Source organism: Pholis gunnellus (genome assembly GCF_910591455.1).
Source record: "Pholis gunnellus genome assembly, chromosome: 6".
NCBI classification, from domain to species: Eukaryota; Metazoa; Chordata; class Actinopteri; order Perciformes; family Pholidae; genus Pholis; species Pholis gunnellus.
Genome location: NC_136532.1, coordinates 11433024 through 11456878, shown reverse-complemented (window position 1 = coordinate 11456878; position 23855 = coordinate 11433024). Strand labels below are relative to the sequence as shown.

The following is a 23855-nucleotide window of genomic DNA, read 5'->3' as shown; positions in this document are numbered from 1 at the left end:
AGAACTCGCTGTTAAGCTTCTAATTTGGGCTTGAAAATGGCTGTTTGAGATGCTACCTCTCCATCTAAAGTAAATCTTTGTGTAAACTGTTTCCCTTCTTCTCTCTTTGCAGTACAGATACTGTAATAATGCACTGGAATCACAGTAGCCTCAGCAACAGAGCACGTGTTTCACTGTTTATCATTATGTCATTGTGATTCTAAGGATGCAGTCTACTGCTCTGACCCACCATTCCTAGCACAACAAAGTATTGCTTTATATGTATCTTGACATACTTGACTACAACTACTGTTACTATTTCCTTATAGATCAAGCAGAAACACGCTCGTCAGAAGAACACGGTGAGGGCCTAACGCAATCCAGAGACAAACCCTGGAGCTCTTCCACTGACTGTCAAAGAGATAATCTCTCTGCGAAAGATCCAGGGTGATTTTACTTTGACATAAAACTATTATCTGCTGAAGAGAATCTCAGCATTTCTATTAAAATGAATATAAAAGTCACAATACACAGACTCAGTGCCTCTCTCTCTCTCCCACACTCACACACACACACACATATACACCACCACCAACATGAATTTGCAGACACAGCACCAGGTGCAAATCATAAATATTTTAAGTGCCACCAAAGCTATTTATACAGCCAGCAGAAAGGTGAAAATAAGGTGCCTATGTATGTTCAGAATGTCTCAAGTCCTGCTTCACTTGCAATCATTTTAAACTTTAAACATAAATTGTTGCATGCACACCGGACTCTGGATAACGTCTGCTATCCCCCCCCGCTTAACTCAATATCTTGATGTATTTAAACGGTTTTCTATACATTTATGAGGAACACTGAACAACGGATATGGAAATGACTGCAGAGTGCTTAAACAGCCATTTCATCACCCTTTTTCTGCTGACTAGCATTTGTTCTAGAAATTGATTTTTTTCTCTCTGTCCTGTTTTGTTTTTTTCCAGTCCTCCATCTCTGCCTTCATCTCTCAGGCTGCTCGAAGAGGTCGAGCAGGCAGCAGGCTGTTTACGGCTACAAAGACGTAGTAAGTGAGACCAGTGGGGCCGTTCAGCTATGGACACATTTACAGGAAGCAAGCGAGCGGGTCACTGGGATGAAGCCGCCGCATTCCCCCACTCAACACTGTCTGTCTGTATGTAAATCTGTCTGTCTGCCTGCTTCTATTCCCTGTATGTGGCAAAGCGTCCTGTTCCATTTTTACTATTTACTTTCTCACACTCTCAGCCTCCCCCTCTCTACATCCCACTGTTTGTCCCTGCCGCACTCATTGATTGTCTCTTTATATCTGGCCCTGCTGCAGCCTCTGCGCCTGTAGATGAGATTGTCATGGTTAGCGTGATCTTTTGTGGCGGGGACAAAGACGATGAAAGCCATAGGGAGGAGATAGGGTCTGGAACCTATGGAGGATAGGATCAAGATATGGTAAACATCCTGTGCCTTACTGCACAAAAGTATACAAAATATAACTGTCTGGAGGAATAGAAAGAAAATATAATATGCCCAGATCATGGACTGATCTGAAATCTATAAGCTTCAAGTCTAGCACTGTAAAAGTAAACATTCAAATGCACTCTCCATCTTATCTGCACTGTAAATTGGATGAAGCTTCAGCTTTGCGCCTATTAAAATAGCAACAGAGAACCCAGTGAATGCTCAGAGGTGTTCACTGGCTTTTGCAGTGGTGGAGGTAACCAAGTACATTCATTCAAGTACTGCACTTAAGCAAAGTACAAGTACTTCAAACTTTTACTGGAGTGTTTCTAATGTATGCTACATCACCCTACATTTTAGAGTCAAATATTGTACTTTTTTACTTAATGTATTTGACAGCTGTAGTGACTAGAAAAGATTTTAACAACATAACATGGAATAAGTTTATAAAATATGTTTTGTAATAGATTCAAATATCCAACAGTATAGGAAAGTAGTAAAAATAACACCTCATTGACAAGCTACAACATTAAAATGCTATTTACATGTTAAAGCCGTAATATTAATCCAATTATAATACATATAGGCCTACAGTATATAACACCCATTCTGCATGATGAGTACTGTTGCTTTTGGTACTTTTAGTATGATACTTCTGTACTTTTACACGCAATGAATATGAATGCAGGACTTGTAACTTGTGACAGAGTATTTTTATACTGCTGTATCTCTACTTTAACTTTGGTAAGGGATGCAATAACGTCCTCCACTACTTCTCACTGTTATTCTCAGTTACACAAAGGTGACAAAAGTGAAAAAACAACCACTACAGACAGCATTGAAAAACTGACTGCAGATCATCTTCAGGCAGATAAATTATAAACACAATAGGCATCATCTCCTCTATTTCCCCGAGTAAACTGTGGTTGATACAAAATGAGCACTCGTACACATCCAGGCAGTAGGGCCTTGTGAGCGTGCGCCATGTGTTGCCATTACCTCCGCTGGCTCAGTAGATTAAACAGTCTATAGTCTTCAGTGAAGCCACACTGAAAGAATCTCATTAATTGACCCACTAATCAGTTTACTGACCTCTAGTTTACTTACCACAGCTAATCCTGGTTGACCTCATACAATCTGAACATCAAACAGAGGAACAAATTAAGTCAAAAACAAGATTAGGGAGGAAAAACAGAATACGATACACACCCACACATATACGCACTTACACTAATCTTGGACGCACACGCATCACAACCCTCAAAGGAACTCCCAGGCAATCAAGCTCCCGCCCATGTTGCTTGGGGAGGTCGACTGAGTTTGATCAGAACAGGTTATGTTTGGGGCAGTAAGCAACGACTTGATATGCGTTTTAACGCTCCATCACTTATAGCTTTGATTACAGCGATCACTGTCTTTTCAATGTTTACATCTCCATGACCTGCATCTCGTTCTGTCTCTCATTTCCCTTTGTCACTATTAGAGCAGAGGGCATATTCAGGACTGAAAACAAGAACAAGCCACGAAAGCGGAGTTGGGGAGAAGTCTCCCAAACAAGTTTGTGCGGAGGGACGAAGAGAACAGGAATGGTACTTAGCAAACACAGAGCAAACACAGAGAGAGGCATGTGCTGAATAAAAAAAAGAGCTTGAACAAAATGGACAAAGAGCATACAGATCAATATTCATGTGTTAGAGACAAAGTGAATATAAAATAAATGGATTCTGAAAATGGGAACTAAGCAAGTTCCAAAAGTATTGTCCCATCACTTTCTGATGTGAAAGGATAAACACAGGCAGGTGCACTACATCTGAGAAAGTGCAACGGAGGATTTTCTAAGAGACGAAAACATTGCAAAAAAAAGACAGCGATGCAATACGAGTCGTAGAGAAGCGTACAGGTGGAAAAGCGATAATATGAAAGGGACAGAGAGAGTGACAGGAAAAGAGAATGAAGTTAGAAGAAGAGGAGGTGGTACTCACTCCAAAAGTGACGGTCTTGACTGGCATGCCTGTTGGCCCTCCACTCTCTCTTTCTTACGTTTTCTGTTTCTCTCAAACACACAGCTGTCTTTTCTGTTGCCCCCTGCGAGTGCTGCGATACAGGGCACGCAGACCCCTGTCCAACGTAAACACGAACAGAAACACACACACACACACACATACATATGCACACGCCCAGACACACACACACTTGAGTAAGCATGGTGGGTGGAGAGACTGGGGAGGGTGGGGGTCGAGGGGACGGGGGGGGGGCCCAGGGGTTTATCTCTGGAGGAATGCTGCCTGTATCTAAAGACGCACATTTCACACACAGCCAAAAACAAATGGGTGCGCCACACTCTCACCATGGGCTTCCTGACTACATCCTGGCTCATTTGGGCTATTTTTTCCAATTGCAAAAGCTTTACTCACTAGCGCTACTTCAAACTCTTTATTTTTTCCCCTCTTCCGTCTCCCTCACACTCTATGTTCTGCTCTCCACCCCATCTATCCTTTCCACCTTTCAGGTTTGGTTGCACCACAAACACTCTGCGTCACCCCAACTTTATCCCTCCATTCTCCTGTCCCTTCTTCCCCACACGTCACGCCCATCTCTGTGTCTCCTGTATGTTTCGTGACAGCCAGACAATCGATTTTTTTTCACGGACCAGCCGATACAAGAAACGCGTAGAGTTGCTGTGGAGAATGGGTGTGAGTTCTCAAAGTGGGACTGTTTCAGTCTGTGAGGTGACTTACATGTGACAAAGCGCCAGGCGGGGGGGTTCCTGCCACCGCCCCGTGACAATGGGCCAGACACATGGGGTGGGGGGAGCACGGAGGGGCCAGCCTCTCAAAAGGCCCTGCCTCTTTTAATAAAGCGTCTGTCATTCCCTGGTTGAAAAGGCCTCCTTTTCTCTACCTCACCCCTCCTCTCTCCCTCTCCTGGCTAAATGCTGGGAAAAGCACATCGCTGCCAAAAACCATGCAGAGAGATAAATGCTGGTAGGAGAGGGGAAGGAGGGGACAATGTAGAAAAAAGGCTACGCACTTCTCAGCGCCACTGGACCGTGACCTGTGCAAAAACATCACGTGGGATGTCTCTCCTGTCCACAGTATTGAGTTTGGACAGTGATGAGCGCTCCGCTGCCAAAGAATGTCGGGCAGGGGACTACGGACAATAATGTCCATGAAGAAATTACAAATTATCCCGTGGTCTTTGACGAAAGGGACTGCAATACTTACCCTCTTACGTTAACCACCTTTGGCTCAGCCTGAATAGCGTAACTTCAGAGGAGAAGAAAGATAACTTATCGGGTCCTAATTGATAAGACCTCCTTAAGGTGGCACAACCACATTAGCGATGACAGAGGTTTTCTCTGGAGGCGTCAAACCTTAATGACCTAAAGTTCCAAGTCACCCTCCAATCAAAATGTGTTTTGCTTTTTGTTACTTGACTTGGATGTTTGAGCTTCAGTGTGCAGAATGATGTATGTGCAGTTTGACATCAGAAGGCTGTTTTCATATTCATCTGCAGAATGGGGAAAGTGAGCGCAACACATGCATGCATGTGTAAGCATGATTTTGTGACTTGGCAACTCGTAGGGCAGAGCAAATCGAAACGGAAGTGTTTTTTTGGTCTTTGGGCTCAGTCAGGTTGCAGGTCATAATGAAGCATAGGCCACACTCCTTTCCTTGTAACAGGGTTGATTTAAGTTTGGGACAGACGTGCCCTCTGCACCCTGTGTCGAGCCCCTGTTGTTGGCAGGATAATGGGTTACAGCTGTCCACGTGTGCTGCTTGTGGTGGTTTATTGCCCGTGTCCTGATGTCTCAGAGAACAGAAACTAGAGTTGAAAAGGCAGGCGAGAAATTAACATAAATGCTGATACTGTGTCAGCTGTCTTTTTTCGGCGCGTCCATATATGTGAACTAGGCAATTGCCGAGGGCAGCACTTTTGCAAGAGTGGCGAAATGTGGGCCAACTTAAAAAAATAAATAAATGCAATGTGAGAATAAGGAAATACTGCAGCATGTCTAAATGACAGAGGATCTTAGTTGAAAAAGAGAAGACTATTGAAGGAGCAAGTACTCCAAAAACGTTCGTTTGGGATTCGTTGTTAAGATACCTTGATCTCAAGTGTGTTAGCCAGGACGACGGCACGCCTTCAAGTGTGGTACCACCTAACCAAGAAATTGCTAGCGGTGGCTAGGTTGCACAACTGACGTTACCGCCGTTGCTGTTCAGCGGAGGTAAAGATAACCGGGAGGGGACATATCATGTGCATTTCACCCTGCTGTACAAAGACCTCTAAAAGAATTGGCCGGAGACAAGTGAGTTAGTTTTGGAGAAAGAAAAACACTCCCAGAACAAAATGGTTCTGTATTCATAGCTATTCTGTTTTCCAAAGAGAACAATGGTAAAAATAAAATATACTGTATGCTTTGACAATATGTGAGATTGTATGCTTTTATTTTGGCATAACGGCCCTCTAGTGGCAGCATGATGCTCTGTAGTATGGGTCTGCAGCCGCTTCACAGAGGGTATGGGGCTGGGTCGGGCTGATTACTGCAGCCCTGGCACAAAACTCAACACTTACACATACATAAATGCGCACACACACACACACACACACACACACACACACGCACACGCACACGCACATTTTCAACTCCTTATCCTGTGCTTCAGCTCCTCCTCACAAGCTACATTAAGCTTGCCTGGCCTCTGAACTGACAGAGGAGTGGTTTAGCATTAATGGCGGGGGTTAAAACTGTCTTCCCTCTGCAGACAGATTACACATCACATGTCATAGCACATTCACCGGCTCACTCCTATGTATACATATTATCACATACTCAGTACAGAAAGACACCTCAACGAATGCACATGCTCCTCAACGTGACAAAGCAAGTCTGACCTGTTGAAGACAAAAACAGGGCGTTAGAAATACTCGGATGAGGGAGGAGAGCAGAAAAGATGAAAGCAACAGAGAAGAATGACAGCAGCAATATGTCAGCACAGAGCCAGGATGCCATTCATCTTTATAAGTGGATGGGTACAGTAGACAAGGAAATACAGAGTGAAGATGTGCAGGATGAGAGAGAAAGCTGTGGACACTGTGGACAGAATCTGTCCTCACAACTCTCCATGTCTCCCTCTCTTGAGTGTACGCAGTATCTGAGCACTCGCAGAGAACACAGACTCCATAATTTAAAAAAAACAAAGAGGTTAACCATCAGTCATAACCGGGCTACAGTCAGCATCAGACAGGATCTCAGCAGCCAGACCGTGATTCAATCTTTCTGGTTAATAGACGCAGAACTGAAGAGGTCCAAGTTTTCAGACTCTATTCAGACCTAATGTACCGTCCTGAAACTACGAGATACAAACTTCACAAGGACTTTACCTGCCACTGTCAGCATGACTTTGTTAAAGTGGGACTTTATGCAATTCTATGAACAGTCCGCCGAGAATATAGCTGTACTCCGAGGGAGACGAGGAGCATTCTAGCATGTAATTTATTCACTGACAATCCTTAGACGATATGCCTGATAAATGTGATGATGGCCAAAGTTATATCGGTAGTTAGATAGAGAGACATCTTTATTTTTGTGTCATGCACATAATGTGCCCAACCCTCGTGGGTTTATAAGACGCGATAAATACAGCTGCAGTGGACAGACATTTCATTAAGTTTCATTGCAAACTTTTTCTAGCACAGAAACAGTAAAGTTGGCACTCCTTAATTCAATTCAACATTTACTTTACATTGAATTATTGAGCAAATCCCACATCAGCAGAGAAATAGAGTAAACGTTATCTTTTTCACTTGAAATCTTGAGTAGATCATAACATATGAGTCAAATTGGGAGAATAGAAAGAAACCCCTTTGATTTCAATTAGAGGGATGAACAAAAACACCTTTTCGGTGGTTGGTTTTAATAAACTGAAAAATATAGATTACAGCTGTAGATTAGAGCCAAACCGATGCAGACTTTTGGGGCCAATATAGATTTTTGAATAAACCATTTCAGTAGGTTAGTGAATAGTTGTGGCCGCAACATTTTACTGGTAAAAAATGAACTTGTCAAACATCATAATACTACCAGTAAATGAAAGTTTTAAACAGTAAACAATAGTATCAATAACAAATATAAACACACGTTATAAAATTCTGGTATTTAAAACATTTGAAATGTAACAATTGATTAAGAAATTGTCTTCAACATAATGTAAAAACTGTACTTAACTATAATAAATACTGAAGCAAGTTGAACCGTTATAGGTGGGAGCATATTTATTGCCTCTCAACAGCTCAACGCCGGTGGCTCGTAGCTAACAGTGCTAACAGCTCTTACAGTACAAACTACGGCAAACGTGCTGACAGAGCGGACGGCCCAAATGTCCTAATGTTGAGACGCAGTTGAGACGCCTAGATAGTATTTTTCTGAACAAATGTTGTGGGTGTCCCTCTGCATTATATTATTGTGCACTAAATCTGTCTATATGTCAGCCTACAGTCTGTCATTACCATTTATAACGAGACAGGAGCAAACATTTGTTTGGGCTTGCCTCAGTGCAGCGCCAGCCTCATTTCGGACCATAAAGAGCGGAAGCGGTGAGGAAACAGGCAGGGAATGAAAAGATGAAAGAAGAGATGGATGGAAAGAGCGAGACATCTCTGGCACAGTGACAACTGTGCTGATAAATGATGGTGCCTGGGGTGCATCACTGAACTTGTGCTTCAGTGGATGTTTGTACAGTATCTTCTTCCACAGTCTTGTTGAAAGTATGATGGCATCTTCATCTGCACAGCATTGCTGAGTCAGACCTCGATTTCTCTCTCACATCCCTCCCCCCTCTCTCTCATACACACACACACACACCTTCCATCATCATGCTATCTACACTGAAGAGCAAAGACGGACTTGTACGGTCTTCAATGCATAGTCAGCTCTTAATTTACAAATAAATACATTTTTGATGCTGCTTTCCACTCAAAGATTTCATATTCGCTGCCTCAGGGGCCAGATGCTGAGCTGCCAAGTGCATCTAAGATTGACGTGTTAATAAATATTAAATATAAGCAATTAAGGAAGATGCTCTCATCAGTCACTGCAAGGGCAGTTCAAAGAGAGATTATAAAACTGAAGTCAATTACTTCACTGCCTCCGTCTGCTTACTTTAATGCTGCCTCACACATACGGATTCAAACACACACTCAAATGTAGATGCACTCACCACACACACACTCATGTACGCTCATGTCAACACACGCATTCACCCACAGTGGAGTACATGCAGATGCAGAACACACACGCTTACTCCCATTCAACACACATATGCAGCTTACAGCAACCTTCCATATGCAGGCGTACAGTTCAAGCAGCAGTATACTCAAACTGAGCAACATGTGAGGAAGCCAAGTTGTGTTTCGTTTTGTTTTTTAAGTAGGTGTGAAAAGCTGGGACGTTTTTAGATTATGAGTCAGAGGTTTGAAGAAGAGATGGTATGAAACTCAATTTGAGCCAGGCGGGGCCTGAGGAAGTGATGGAGTATTTGGGCTGGTCCTTTTGCATGCCTAACAAGGGTTCAGGGTTGAGGTGGGCCTTAAGCATATAAATTAAATTATTACCATACATTGATTACAATGCATACTGATCATTTTGTCCTCGTCTTATACACCCACCGCTCTGCAGAATCATTTTGAATCCCCAACTTCAAATCTCACAGATTTGTTTGAGAAGTTAACTCTGAACTCCTGGTTATGGTTGGCTGCACTCTAATCCAGTATAAGATTTCCAGTTGCCCCACGGTACATGATAATAATAGCATCACAGACTTTTTTTTTAGGTTTAATTGTGGCTGCATGAAAATAAAATACTACTATTATGCCACGTTAAAATGTGCTTAAATGCCAGAGGAAACCTGCATATGACCTTTGACATTATAAAGTAAAAGCAGAAAGTAAATCTGTTGCCCCCTATAGGTGTTGCCAACAATCAAATGAAAACATAAAAATTACATAATGTTACACCTACCGGGCCCATAGATCTTTACTTTTGCTGTTTCTAGTGGTTTGTGTGGAAAAGTAGCGGGACAGGTTTAGATCGTAAATGTCGATCAGACAGGGCCCGTCTATAAAACACTGATCTGTCCTGGCTATAGTTAATTCAGACAGCTAAGCAGGTCTTCATCACTGCTAATGCTGACCAGGTTGACATTTTTGGATGACTTGGAACTCTCCACATTTTACTCCAACTGTATACACATTTGGCCAATCTCGGCAGAGAATGGGCACGAAAGATTGTCCATCGCGAAGGAGTTTTCTACAGCTTTCAGACTTTCCGACCAGCACATCTTTTGTAGTATACTTCAACCTTTACCATGCGCATTCACCTAAAACACATGCACATGCACGCATGCATGCACATTGATTGTCGCTCAGATTCTCTCTCTCTCTTGTTTTGTCACACAGAAACTCAAACCGATGATATCTAAAGTGCCTAAAATCTTAATTTTCGATAGAAAAAGAAAACCAAATGGTGCTGTTGAAAAGGTCAACCAAAGTAATAACTTTTTTTTAAAAATGGGTTAAGTCAAACAATATGAATTGAAGGCAAATAAGTTGAATCAATATTAATAAAATAGATTTGAAGTGTAAAAGTTTAGGAAGGGTTACAGGTGAAAAGAGTAAAAAGGTTTAATCAGATTTTGAAAAGTGAAAGTGTGGCTTCCTTGAATCTTTGTGCTAAAGCTTGACAAGATAAAATTGAGGCGGAAGTTCAATATATCTTCACATTGCTTTGAAAAATTTAAATAAGTATTCTCCTGTACAGTTTGATGTGGTAATATCCATATTTCATGATACAGTGACCTGCGTATGGCACATTTTTCCTTTCATGTTTATCCTGTTATGGCCCCATTTCTACTCGTACTCGTGTATAACGTCTGGTATGGGGTTGTACAATTTGCTGGTTTGCAGCTACAGTGTAATAGTGTTCAGTTACAGTTGATAAAGAACATGTTGAAAGTTTGAAATTTCCACTTTTAAAGAATAACTTCAAGGAATTTTCAACCCAGTATAGTGAACCGGTTCTGTAGGTGTAGTCTGCATTCATAAAGCCATTTAGGTTATAGTTACTTTGGATGGCTCCATTGAAAGCATACTTTGGAGGCCAGACTATTCCCATGAGGCATCTCACTGTTCAGTTCTTAATGGGTCAGCAAGACGAGGAGAATCCTGCTCTCCTGTCTTCCTCCTAAAGTTGGTATCTGGCCAACTGAGACATTATTACACGACTTCTGCAGTTTTGCACAATAGCAGTAAAGCCCCCTCTACCTTTAATCTGAATTATGTGAAGCTTGTATCAACAACCCTGGGACAAAAATGAGGGTTACAATATTTGAATACGCCATGGCCTTTCACATGTAAATTAAACTCTGCCCCCCTAGCCGAAACAAATTACAGCCAACTGCTGGTGGCTGGACATGAATGGGCTTCCTAATGTAGTCTGCATCTACAGTGGGCTGGGGAGCAGCTGGAGAAGAGAAACTGAGACGGGGGAGAATTTATGTGACAGTGTAGAGTGTGACAGTCTGCTTTTTTTTCATATTGAGTCTGCCATGCAGCCGCACTGTGACGAATGCGGCTTGGCTCCGCGAGCATCTGTCTCTAAGGACACACCGAGGGGTAATTAGAGCTGTGGGATGATAAGGGATATTCTCCAGTCCCACCAACTATTACTGGTGGCAACGGGGACGGGGCCTTTACACAGACCTTTGACATCTCACAATTCTGTCTTAAAGGAGGGGTTGGGGTGGGACAGGGCGTTTAATGAGGCGTTACATTTTGTTGTAAATTGAAATCAGCCCTCAGGGAAAGAGTCGTGGTTGGTGAAAGCAGTTTGAGCGTTTTTATTTCATCAAGCTGCTGACTGCATTATTTGAAATGCTTTTCGACTTAGCAGGCTCCGACAGCTGAGAATAATAACAAATTTAGCTGGAGTGAACTTTGAAAGAAAACCTTTTTATTTTCCTTGCTTCTGCCATTTTCTATCAGTTATGACCAGACTGTTTTTTCCTCCATTAATTGCTGAGATATTAGAAGGCAGCAACTGCTAAACCTGCTAAAACTAGGTCCAGCAGGGTAACAAGGGTGGTCAGACAATCAGGATGTAAACATGTTAATCAGTTTTACTTGAAAATGAAAACAAAGGCTATGGTAAAATAATTAATCAATCTGTCCATTGTAAACACCCATCACAGTTACCATACCGGGCTCCAAGACGACGCCTTATTCATTGGATTGACAATTGCTCGCCAAGTGCATAAACCAAAGGAAGTTCTCGCTCTTCCTAGACTGCATTGACATGCCGTCACGCATATTTAAAAAATAAATAAAAAATAGGAATTGACCTTGGTCGCAATTGGTATTGGTATCCTGTCAAAAAGTTTTACAGACGTCTCTTTTACAATGGTGGTCTATGCTAAAAATGTTTTTTGGACCATAAGGGATATTTTTGTTGCAGTGTTGTGGTTACCCACTGGAAAACAATAGACAGCTGGACTGACTGGCGTCATCATAAATTGTGCATGGACAGTTTTCCTGTGCAATCAGGGATTAATAGTGGCTTTACTTCAGATAATCAGGTTTAAATATCAGCTAGTTTACACCTGTTTGTTGCCATCCTTTACCTATTTTTAGTTATTCTGACACATTTTCTGTCTACAATGTGCTCTCATAGATTGAACAGATCGCTGGACCTACAACAATACACATTTAAAAGTTGTTTTACTAATTTAAAAGTTGATATAAACTGCAGTTTTCCTTTAAGATGCAGGACTGGGGCAGGGTAGGCGCACTGTACCACTCTCTAGTAAACACTAGTTTATGAAGCAGACACCCTGTTGCAGGGATTTGGATTAAACTGCTGTTGTTTTCCACTGCTGTGTTGGCTAAGGGCCAGTGAGGGGGGCATGGCTCTTCAGGACGATGTATCACTGCACCACTCTTTTTCTCTGTCTCTGTACTCTGGGACTTGCAAGGTGTTCGTATTTCTCTGCTCACCATACTCCCTCTGTATGCACTGTAACATATATTCCCTTTCCTCACTTCTTGTCATGTTTAATCCACCAGTGAGTCCCACTTGCTTACCAGGTTGCTATTGTCTGGAAACCTGCAGAGCATTAAATTGAGTCTACAGTCTCAACTGCATTTAGTCTTAACTTCCAACAGGATGCTGTAAATAGTCCTAAATAACAGATAAAGACAAACAAATAGCTTCTTTCACTCACTTCATTCACACAAAAGGTGAACATAAATTCGGAAAAAAAAGAAAAAATGCAATTGGCCAATGCACACGCATTCATGAGCATCACAGAGGGAAAGACAGTACTCCATATTGTTGTGGGTTGGGCCAATGGCCAGGGAAAACTATGTGTTACCTCCGTTCTGTGTTAAATGTGTTCACCCAATGTTTTTCCTTCCCATGTCCAAATGTTTTACTTTGTCAGCTGAAAACAGCCTTATTTTGGTTCATTAAAAAGGTCAAGCCAATAATGCTCCAGAGCGTTTGGGATCAATATGGAGATCATGAGAGTAGGTTTGGGAATTTGACGTGAGAGCAAGGGGGGAGGTAGGATTTGAGGGGAAATCATCATGGACAAGGGTCGTCTGGAACAAGTTTCCCAGCAGCCGTATTGCACTTAGATGATCTCTCCTCCAGAGAGTGGAAATGGACTCAAGATCATCTAGTAGATCGGTGCAATAAAACCTTTGGCAAACCCGTCCCTGACTGTTTGCCAGATAAAACCTGAAAAAACACAGGCACAGCACAAGACCAATACACAACAGCCACAATACACAAACACAACGCTGACACATCAAAGGAACCGGTAAAGACAGGCACAACGTCCACAGCAGAAACACCACAGTGGACAACACACAAACACAGACCGAAGCACAGACGCAACACAGACGGACATTCAAATCAAATACTAATACACAGTCTGAAGTCATGCACAGACGGGAATAAAGCATGCACACAAACACACCGATAAGAATAAAGAGGTCAGCCCCCAAAACACACACATATCCCTCACACACTTCCTCTATTTCCCTCACTCTCTCACAAACACACACACACGCACACACACACACACACACACACACACACACACACTGCACGTGTTTTGATTTTACCCTGAACACGACCACAGTGGTACAAATGACACAAGCATATTCTATAAATCAGAAGAACCCACAGGAAAAATACTTCGGACTGTTTTCTATTATCACTACTGTGAACCTGTGTTGTGTGTAGTATTTTGTGTAGAAGCATAAGCAGACGTAATAAAAACTTGTATCCAGTCGATAGGAAATGAGTCAAATCTATATTTTGCCCGTGGACTCTTGCCATGTAATATGCTGCTTGAGAACATTAATTTCAGAGAAATCACAGACACTGATATAGATGTGAATATAGAAACAGATACACACTAATGTTATATATCAATATGTGAGACTAAAAGAAAAGAAAAACAACCAAATTAAAAAATTAAAATCAGCAAGTTAGTACAATACGTCAAGCAAGGACGGGAACAAAGAAAAAGCTCCAGCCTGATCCCACGACACCTGACTAAATCAGCTCACACCACAACAGCAACACTAGAAAGTCAAAGGAACCAGAACTACAATACCATAAGCAACACACAACAAAGATAAAGATAAAAAACAACAACAACAGCAGAGCAACAACAGTGACACAAACTTTAAGTGACAGATACAAGATGGTCATAAATACAGAATATATATATTGATATATATACATATATAGAAATAGGAAAAACCAGATATACGTGTTGCAGATATTTACTTCATCATCAAAGTGCCATACTCCTTGGCCATCCGGCATCTCAGAGCTCACACTACTGTCCTGATCGATTAGCCAGCGATGCACGGCGTGGGCCTAAAAGGACATACGACATAAAGACAGAGCCCAGTTAATCGCAACAGGGAGCAGCAGAGAGACGGAGAGACAGAAGAGGAGAGGGAAGGGAGAGAAGAGAAGCAGAGCGGACAGAAAACAATGGCAGGAAAATGAGAAGGATTCAAAGAGGAACAGGTGAACATTATATTGAGACACAGGTAGAAAACAAGGTGGAGGACGGGAGGGATAGGAGGAAGAGAGCAGGAAGAGGAACCACCCCATCCCACCCTATCCCATCCCACTTTGCTTGCCCAAACCCTCCCTCCCAGAAAAACAAAACTCTCCCCGTGGGAAACAGGTCAGGTTAAGATGAGTGGTATGAGTATGAAAGCACGATTTAACACGACACACAAGGATATCACACATACAGTGATGAGCGCTGGACAACGCCACACTGATGGCGATGGAGGAGGATCGGGTGTTGATGGTTTGTGGTTCACAGATGGATCAGCTGCAACCTACACATTGGAGGGGGGTCGGGATTCCTTTACAATCACGCTTGTGCAAGAGGCACCTGGACACAAAATGTAGTGTACTTACCCACAATTCACATAAATGTGCAACCACATTTGTGCAGTACAAAAGACACCACAAAAAATATGTTGAACATAACAACACAGGCAGAGAAAAACATACAACAAGGCCAAGTCTGGCCTCTGACTGAGATGCATAGAGAAACAGTGTGCATACTATTATATTTCAGCATTCTTTTATAGCAAAGACACTTTCTTCACAATATGTATTGTCGACTGCCAGATAGTGTGAAAAAACAGCTAGAATGGTTCAAACAGTAATTCATAAAAAACTCAACAAGCTCCACTCAGTAACCAGATAGCACCTGTTCCTTTCCCAAAAAAAAGCACAAAGACTGTCTGCTCCTCTCAGGGAAACAGAGAAATCTCCCAAAACGTCTTCCTCCTGACAGACAAACAGACGGAGGGAAGGTTGCAGATCAGTCCTGCGCACGCTCCCTCTGTCGAGATTCAGATCAAACACATACTGTAGCCAGCTCTAGTCCCGGTCACCCTGAAACACACATACATACACACACACACACACACACACACACAACAAACCCCATCTGTTACTCTTGACTGTTGTCGCGTCAGCACCAAAAAAAAACAACCGAGCGCAGCTCCTTTTGTGACGCTCACTGCCCCTTTGCGGCAGAATCACTTGTCAAGATTTACACTGGGGTGAAATCGCAGAATGCAGGGAATTAATTATCCTGTCATGGCTGCTACTGTACATTTACTATTTATGTTACGTCAGCAATTTTACGGTACCCGAGTTGTTGTTTTTTAAGATGCAGTGATGCAGGCTGTCATATCATGACACTGCAAAATAACATATATTTTAGACTGAAGGGCCATTTAGCACACAACTGTTGACCGAAGGAGAAAACTGTAGATTCCCTCTTTAGCACAGAACACTGTGAGAGAAATGTGTAGATGTACAGGCATACAACCATTCACACCCACATGTTTATGTAATGCTGTACTATTAAGGACCTTCTACATGCCTTTAAAAAGGGAGGAGCAATTCCTCATCTTTCTATACGCTTGTGAGAACAAGTGATCCCCAAAAGGACAGAGACACACACACACACACACACACAGAGCAGGACCTTCTGTGTCAGGCGTTGTGTATGTGAAGACAGATGCATTATCTGCTAAACACATAGCAGGAAAGTGGAGGGCAACACACAGACACAGAAACAGTCACCTCAAGGGTACAGTGAATCAGAGGGTGACAGCAGAGGCCAAAGTCCTCTGTTGGGACACCTGGAAATAGACAAAACAAGCAGACGGGGGCAACTACAATGTACAACCAGAAAGTACTATGCTACATTTGAGTTTTTTTTACTTCCTAAGCATAATTGTGCACTTTGCATGACTTTCACCTGTGAGAAATATTTGCTCAGTAACACTGTCTGTGCATGTAGAGGGGAGAGCGTGTGTCTGTGTTTTGTGTAGATGCGTGTACGTGATGCAAAGCGGCGTCATCCGTAGAGTTTGTGGCGAGTTACAGAGCGTGTCAGCTTAAAAGAATAATTGGATTAAGTAGCAGACGGCTACTGATGACAGGGAGAGACGGGTGAAGGGGTGTAGGGGGAAGAAGAGGAGGAGGAGGACGGGGGGGAGACAGAGTGAGGCGGAGGGGGAGAGAGGTGCTGATAAGAGTAACAGGCCATTTGCTGCTGAGCCTCTGGGAGCCTCAGGGCAGCGAACAGACACACAGAGTGAAATCAAACCGTTACGCTGTAGATTAGAGGGATAAAGGGATACCACTCGTAGTCTCTGGACAACTAACTAGCAGCCGCTTGGTATTTGGGTTTACTTTACATCAAACTCTAAGACAAGCATGAGACAACCAATATGAGTCATGTACAGCAGAAGAGAAAAAGGCAGGGTCACTCTGGACCTCTCCACATTTGCAGCTCACAGCACCAGCTGCAGAGGCAGAGCTGAGGTTAAAACAGAGGACAGGAGTCAAAAGAGAAATGAGTGCAAGTCAAAGGAAGGCTCATATTAAAGAAAGAGGAGTGTGAGAAAGAGGAGTGGAAGAGTGATTAGAGAGTAATCCACTGAGAAAGGGGCGCTGATGAAATAGGACACAACATAGGGCTTTCCTGGTGTTTCATTTGTCACGAGCATCATTTGTTGCATGTTGACACAGATGACCTCCGCAGAGAAACGGACCAGAGTTTGAGAAACAAAGTAATGGAATAAAAATACATCATATAATAAATCAGGAAACTCACTGTCTGTAGGCATCAAACACTATCAAAAGACTTTTTGCATAAAACCCAAATTTGCACGTTTTGTTTGCTACTGTAGCTGCATTAAAGCCAACATACTGTATATAACCTATTTTCTTTTTCTTCACCAGTCACACCACAAGACACCATTTCATCCACATGAAGTTGTTGACAACATCTGCTCTACATGATTTCACAACTAACTCAGGCTCACCAGAGACAATTACAGTCCACCTCAGATCAGTTCGTCTGATTTAAATTTGCACACAATAAATAAGCACAAATAAAACAGTAACATACAAAAAGAATATCTGATAAAAACTCATAACGCATGTCCCGATTAACAAGTCTCCCTGCAGTTACCCAGACAGAGACATAAGCTTATTTTACAATCCGCTTGTAGTGCCACCATCCCCATTTGAAAACAACATAAATGTATCTACATTTTTGCACCTTTTATGCAGTCTGATGACATAATCTATTTGAACCCACATTTTGCAAGGGTGCCAGGTTGTAAGACCACAGGCTAAAGCGTGATTTATGCTTGACGCATCCGCAAGGGACATCACACCGTCAGACAGGGCCCTAAAATCAATACATGGCCAGAAATTTAGAAAAATGACATTAACAAAATCAGCATGAAGGTATTAGAAGTCTTTCCGGGGTCGATTACAAGTATAAGTGTATAACTAGTTGAACTGCAGGGTATGAAAAAGTTAGCACAGAGCTTTCATTAGAATAAGCCCTCCACAGGGAGCTACAACTCTCTCCTGCTCAATGGACCTGCACCGCCTCAATAACTCACACTCCCTCTGTGAGAACAATAAGGTACAAAGGAGCTGTGATATACAAATAACTGCAGCATTAAGAACCAAGCACCTTCTTCAAATACACCTATTCATCAGTCCATCAGTTTGTTTTAGCACCGCAGTGCATCAGCTTCTCTCTTGATCGTCCAGCTTTCCGTCCATTATCCTCAAGTGCAGGAGAAACATCAAGTAATCAAAGCTCTAATGCCATGAGTCAAACTAGGCCGATGCCTGGCTAGTTCCTTGTGAAAGGCTGACACAGTATCTAAACTAAATGGACCCCTACTAAATTATTCATCGACCAAGAAAAAAAATAAATAAAGTGGAGTTATAACAAGACAGCAGCATTACTGAGGTGCTGCACAGGAAAGAGCTCTTCTCAGAATCACATAAGGAGCCTGACTTATCTCGTGTCCACGTCTTATTTCAACACGACTTAACTGAACACATCACAGAGGATATGGCCCTAATGTGATAAACTACAAGGCTGATTAAAGTACACATTACACATAGGCTACATGAATGTGGTGTCCATTAGATAAACAGGTGCTTAGAAAAGTGCATTAAAGTCCAAACTAGGAGAGATTAAGCAGGTACAGAATATATTGTACTCGGGCTTTAATATTACCGATAAGATACTATCGATAGCAACAAACACTTTGGTAAATGGACTTGCATTTGTATAGCACCTTTCTAGTCTTCCGACCACTCAAAGTGCTTGACAACATTTACCACGTATGTGACCAGGTGACTAGTTTTGTGTAATTGAAGATTGAAGTTTGATATTTAGCCCTAATTGGGGCTATAATGTACCTAACATTGCAGTATAGCACTACAAACTACTTCACTTACAACTCACTCAAACCTAAGACTGGGCAATAAGTCCAGACCATTCATCAACTTTGAGTGGATTCAAAAGGTTATTAGAGATCAAAACTACATTCTGTGAATTTAAACTGCAATTAAAAGCTTATAAAGTAAGTTATTGATTTTTTGTTGTAATAAAAACGTTTTGTCTGCTGTAATGTGTACCAATAGGTTAATTAAAGGCAAGAAGAAATGATTATCTCGTGATATTTCTTGATAAAGCTCAACTGTTGAAGCTTCCAAACCACCTCACATCTCTTCTCTCATTTAAATCTAGTGACTACAGTACACAATCCAGTAACACTTCACCTGAGATATCCCTCATTGATGCTGGCAGAACTGGTTTCAGGTGCTATGCACCTTTTAAATGGAATTAACTGAAAACTGCCCTCAAATTAGAGTCTTGCTTTCCCCTTTTATGATTCCTGTAACTGTTTTTAATTCCTGTTTATTGTGTAGTTAAGTTGTTTCTGTTTTGCTGCTTGTGTTCTTGAGAATGTTTCTTGTTCTCAAGGCTCTTCTGGAACAGACATCTTATTCTCAATGAGACAGACGATTAAAAACATATCTACCGTAATACAATATAAATAAATGGGATTCAACATTAATTAAACTGTTTTATAGTCTTTGGATACATTTACCGTTTAATGGTCATCATAATATGTTCTATATTCATATTGGAAAAGTATGAATACTGATCGGTATAGTGACATTGATTTTAGCCATACTGCCCAGCCTAACTCAAGATTTGGATGAGAGGTTTTAAATGCAGGCATGCATTTTTAAACCCATGAATGGGTGCAGATGTGAAAACGTGAAAAAAAGTTAAAAACAACAGAGTGAGAGAGCTCTGCAGATCCGATAAATAATGCATGGTAGAGCAGCAACCAGTCTGAGCTCCATCAGCAGAGAAGAGTTGGTTTTGGGAGGGGCACAGGTGGAACACGCCAGGTGGGATGAAAGAGAAGGATGCTGCAGTCACCTCCACCTATCACCTCTACGCTATTTCTCTCTCTCTCTGTCTAACTCTCCATCTGGGCCCGGATCATTTTCTACCTGTCCAGTGCAGCTTGTGTGTGATTATATGCAGAGTCACGCTCTTCATCCTTTACTGTGTCCACTCTGCTTCTGGACAATGGGAGGCCCTGCAATACACGAGCAGTGAGGATGCCTCAGGGGCACGTGTTGGTTCATCTTGATGGACATTCTTAGGTTGTAGTTTGCAGTGCTGGTAAAGCAGTTATAATCAGTATAATTAGTGCTTATATATACTGTATATATATATATCTCAACAATTGCTCAAATGACTATGAGTAGTATGTAAAAGGGGTGTGGTCATAGTGACAAACACACGGAGAATCATCACCTGACTCTGCAGCCAATTGTTTTGGATTCACAGTACAAATTTTACTTTACTATTTTGGTTCACTCTCACCATCACTTCTACATTTAACAGTCATCTGTTTTTTAGCAGCAACAAAAAACTTTAGAAACCATGTACACTAGCTGCTCTGTACCCCGATTTGCCACATGGATACAAGCGCGACTCCAAATGAATCCTTATGTTGCTTATTATCTGCTGGATTGTGTAATCTGGCCTCTTATGATCTACAAACACTTTCAAAACCGGTCGGTCACTGTCTGGCTACTGTTTAAAAGGGGACACACAGATTGCTCTCTTCCGGGGCTCCAACTTTAAAGACAGCTACACAAAATAGGCAAACGTATGTCCCAAATGACATTTGACCAACACAAGCAATTGCATTAGTAAAAAGAAATAGCAGTCACAACAGTGAGAATAGTAGATCCTCTACTGCATTGACTGAATTTAAATAACAGATAATTTCATTATGCAGTATAATAAGGTGTTTCTGTTATTTGGTCCACTCTGTCAGATTTTTCTTGGTCCCACTCTGCTCTGAACCTGTGGAGGTCAGAGGTCATTAAAGCAGAAAGATTAACATCACATAACAAAGAGGACAGAGCGCTTTGATGTTCTCTGCAGTGGAGAGAAAGTACAACCTCTTCTGATCTTCAGCTCTGTTTGTACCTTTTTTTGTCTTCCTCAGAGAATACTTATCGGGGGATTGTCGAGGCGGCAAGTGGAGGAGTCTGTTTCAACTAAAGGGCCTTTCGGCAGCGTGGGTATGTGCGCCTACTGACACCAATGTACTAAATGTAAACATTTATATGACTGCAGCAAAAACGGTTAGTAATCTGGAGTCATCTCTTGGTATGCTTCTTTGGTAGTGGAAGATAAATCAGATAAAAGACAAAAAAACAACAAAGGATTACTTGTGTGTTTACTGTAGTTGGAACACTCTGAAGATGAACTGTGACATGACGGAGAGAGAACAATGTTTTCATGTTTTGTGTGAACTCTGGGACATGTGACATTTGTGCTGAAGCTTTGCAAAGAAAGGAGAGATGAAAAGAAAGAGAAGAGAGAAATGGAGGGTATACGGGAGAGAGAAGCCATTTGAATTTTTCTTTATGCGTTTTATCAATGACATTGAGCTGCACCCCCTGTCCCTCCCTCTTATTTTCCACCTCTTTCCATTGAAAACCGTTGCTCTTCCATCCCAGACTATTTTTATCCAACATGGCATTAGCATAATAAAAAACATGCATGAAAAAAAGATAAACTCAAAGTGACAGCGCCGCCAAAAAACTGGATTTGTGAGGCTTATTTTCATCTTTCTTTCTTGTCTTCTATTCTTTTATGTTTCTCTTTTCTTTTCGCTCAGAAAAATGGAAAGAGACATGCCTTTTCTTTCAGCCTGTGCCTCATTATGGTGCTTTTCAGGTCTGCTCTTTTGTATGAGGCCAGCCCAGAGACGTGCACAAGCATAGCGGAGCAGCCGGTGGATTACCCGGAACCGCGTCGACACTTCGACAGAGCCACCGACCACTCCAGCAACGCCCCTGCCAAGTGTAGCATGAATGTTACATGCTTTAATAAGTGTAGCCAAAGAGCCATGCCAAGACTAAACAAACAGGAACAGCTGCTGTGCCCGCAGACATCAGCGTGGACAATACATCTAGGTCTTTAAACCAGGCCACGGCTATCATAATACTGGACAGAATGTATTACTGTCCACTGATAATCAGCATGCAGTGTGCAGTCTAGCCACACTGAGCACCACATCTCAAACTGAACGCCAATGTGATTAGACATTCAGAAGTGATGGAAGTAATTTTTTTGTCACTGAAAAGCCCGAGGTCACAGACACACAATATGCAGTGTCTAGTTGCTTAACGGTTAGCCTGTAATAAAACATTCTCAAACGACACATGTTGAAATAAATACATTATGAAGTATTATATAAGAACCTGATACATACTGAATGCGTCTACTGCAAATAATGCAAAGGCTAGAAAACATATCCTTATGAACAATTACTCATTATTGATCATTTTTCCTTCACTTTAACACACATCCCAATTTCATTTGTGTCTGTTATCTATAAAATAATGACTACGTGAAATGTGATACCTGTAAAACAAACCCACAGACAACTAAAGACCATTTGTAAAGTGGGGAGCCAATGGCTTCTTCCCTACTTCTGGCGCCGTTGGTCGGACCACATTCGTCTTCAAACTTGGCCTCCAAAATTGTATGATTGCATTATCCACAGCTGTGAAGCTATCATGGTGATAAAATCGGTCCACAGACAGAAATATAAACACCTAACAAAGTACTCCAAACTGCTTCTGTCATAGTTCCCGCAACAGTAGGCGTCTCCAGACACACACACACACACACACACACACACACACACACACACACACACACACCTACACACACACACACACACACACACACACACACACACACACACACACACACACACACACACACACACACACACACACACACACACACACACACACACACAAACACAGATAGTTTTCTAAAATAAGCTTTGGATATTTAAAGTGTTTCAAACATTCTTAAGAATCATATTTGCTTTAGATGTACTTGAAGTGACCCTTCGCCCCCAAAGCCTCTGAAATTTCCAAGGAGCAGTCCCAAGACTGTTCTCACTGCGATGCCATAATGTGGATTGGCAATAAAATCTCATAGATGGCTGCTGCATAGCTCTTCAGAGAAAACTTTATTGCAAGTATCATTGATTAGATTCACAGTGGGGAAATTGAATGTGAAGGTAATATTCTCAGCGGGGAACAGGACAAAAACAGCAGCCAGCGAGCTGTGAGGGTGAGAGACAAAGCATTAAGCCGGCCAAATCCCACAGAAAAATGGATTTGTCTTTCTAGCCGTTAAAAAGGGAAAGCCCCCATCATGAAACCCAGGAAACTGTGATGAGGAGAGGAAGTTACATTTGAAGAGCTGTAATGCAACACCTACAAGCTTGGTGTGAAGGTTTGCAGCATTAACGTTGTAGCCGTCTTCTTTTTGATTCATTCACAAGATAATGGAGTATATTTATCTGAGGTACCCTCACAAACTACAACCGCTGACATCAGAATACGTTTAATCACGAACTAGGATTTAAGGATAGCTGATGGCTGAGCTAAAAGAGAGCACGGTGTCGGCGCATTGATGTTCGCTGAAAGTCAATTGTAATACTGGAGGACAAAAGATGGGAGAAATCTGCCTTGTACCACAGATATCATGTCGTAATAGACACAGACAAGAAAAGTGGTATTATGGCTGATGTGTGTCATTTAGCAGGCAAGGAAAGAGGAAAAGTTGGTTTTTCCCTCATCCAGCTTTCTCTCTCATCCCATCTCTTTCTTTCCCTGCTGTTGGGAGACTCCTCCTTTAGGCCAGCCCAGGCTTCAGTGAGGCCGGAGTCCCGCTGCTGATGGTAAAGGTTTCTATGTGTGACGCTTTCAGTAAAGCGGGAGACGAGTGAAAGGAGGAGGATGCCAAAATGAACATCTTAGCCATTCCTCGAGCTAATCCTTCATTCATTTCTACTGCTCAATTTAACAGAACTACGCTACAGCTGTGTCAGCCTTCACA

The 23855-nt window shown here is 42.0% G+C and overlaps 1 protein-coding gene across 1 annotated transcript in view; it reads right to left on the bottom strand.

Annotated features, from left to right (window-relative positions):
- ank1a (ankyrin 1, erythrocytic a) overlaps window positions 1-23855 on the bottom strand; it is a gene marked incomplete at its 5' end in the record, with an annotated part of 82608 nt that overhangs the window by 36665 nt on the left and 22088 nt on the right. The window contains one exon of the mRNA XM_079161667.1: window positions 14312-14404. Within this exon, the coding sequence (XP_079017793.1) occupies window positions 14312-14404 (93 nt within the window). The remainder of the gene's footprint in view (window positions 1-14311; window positions 14405-23855) is intronic.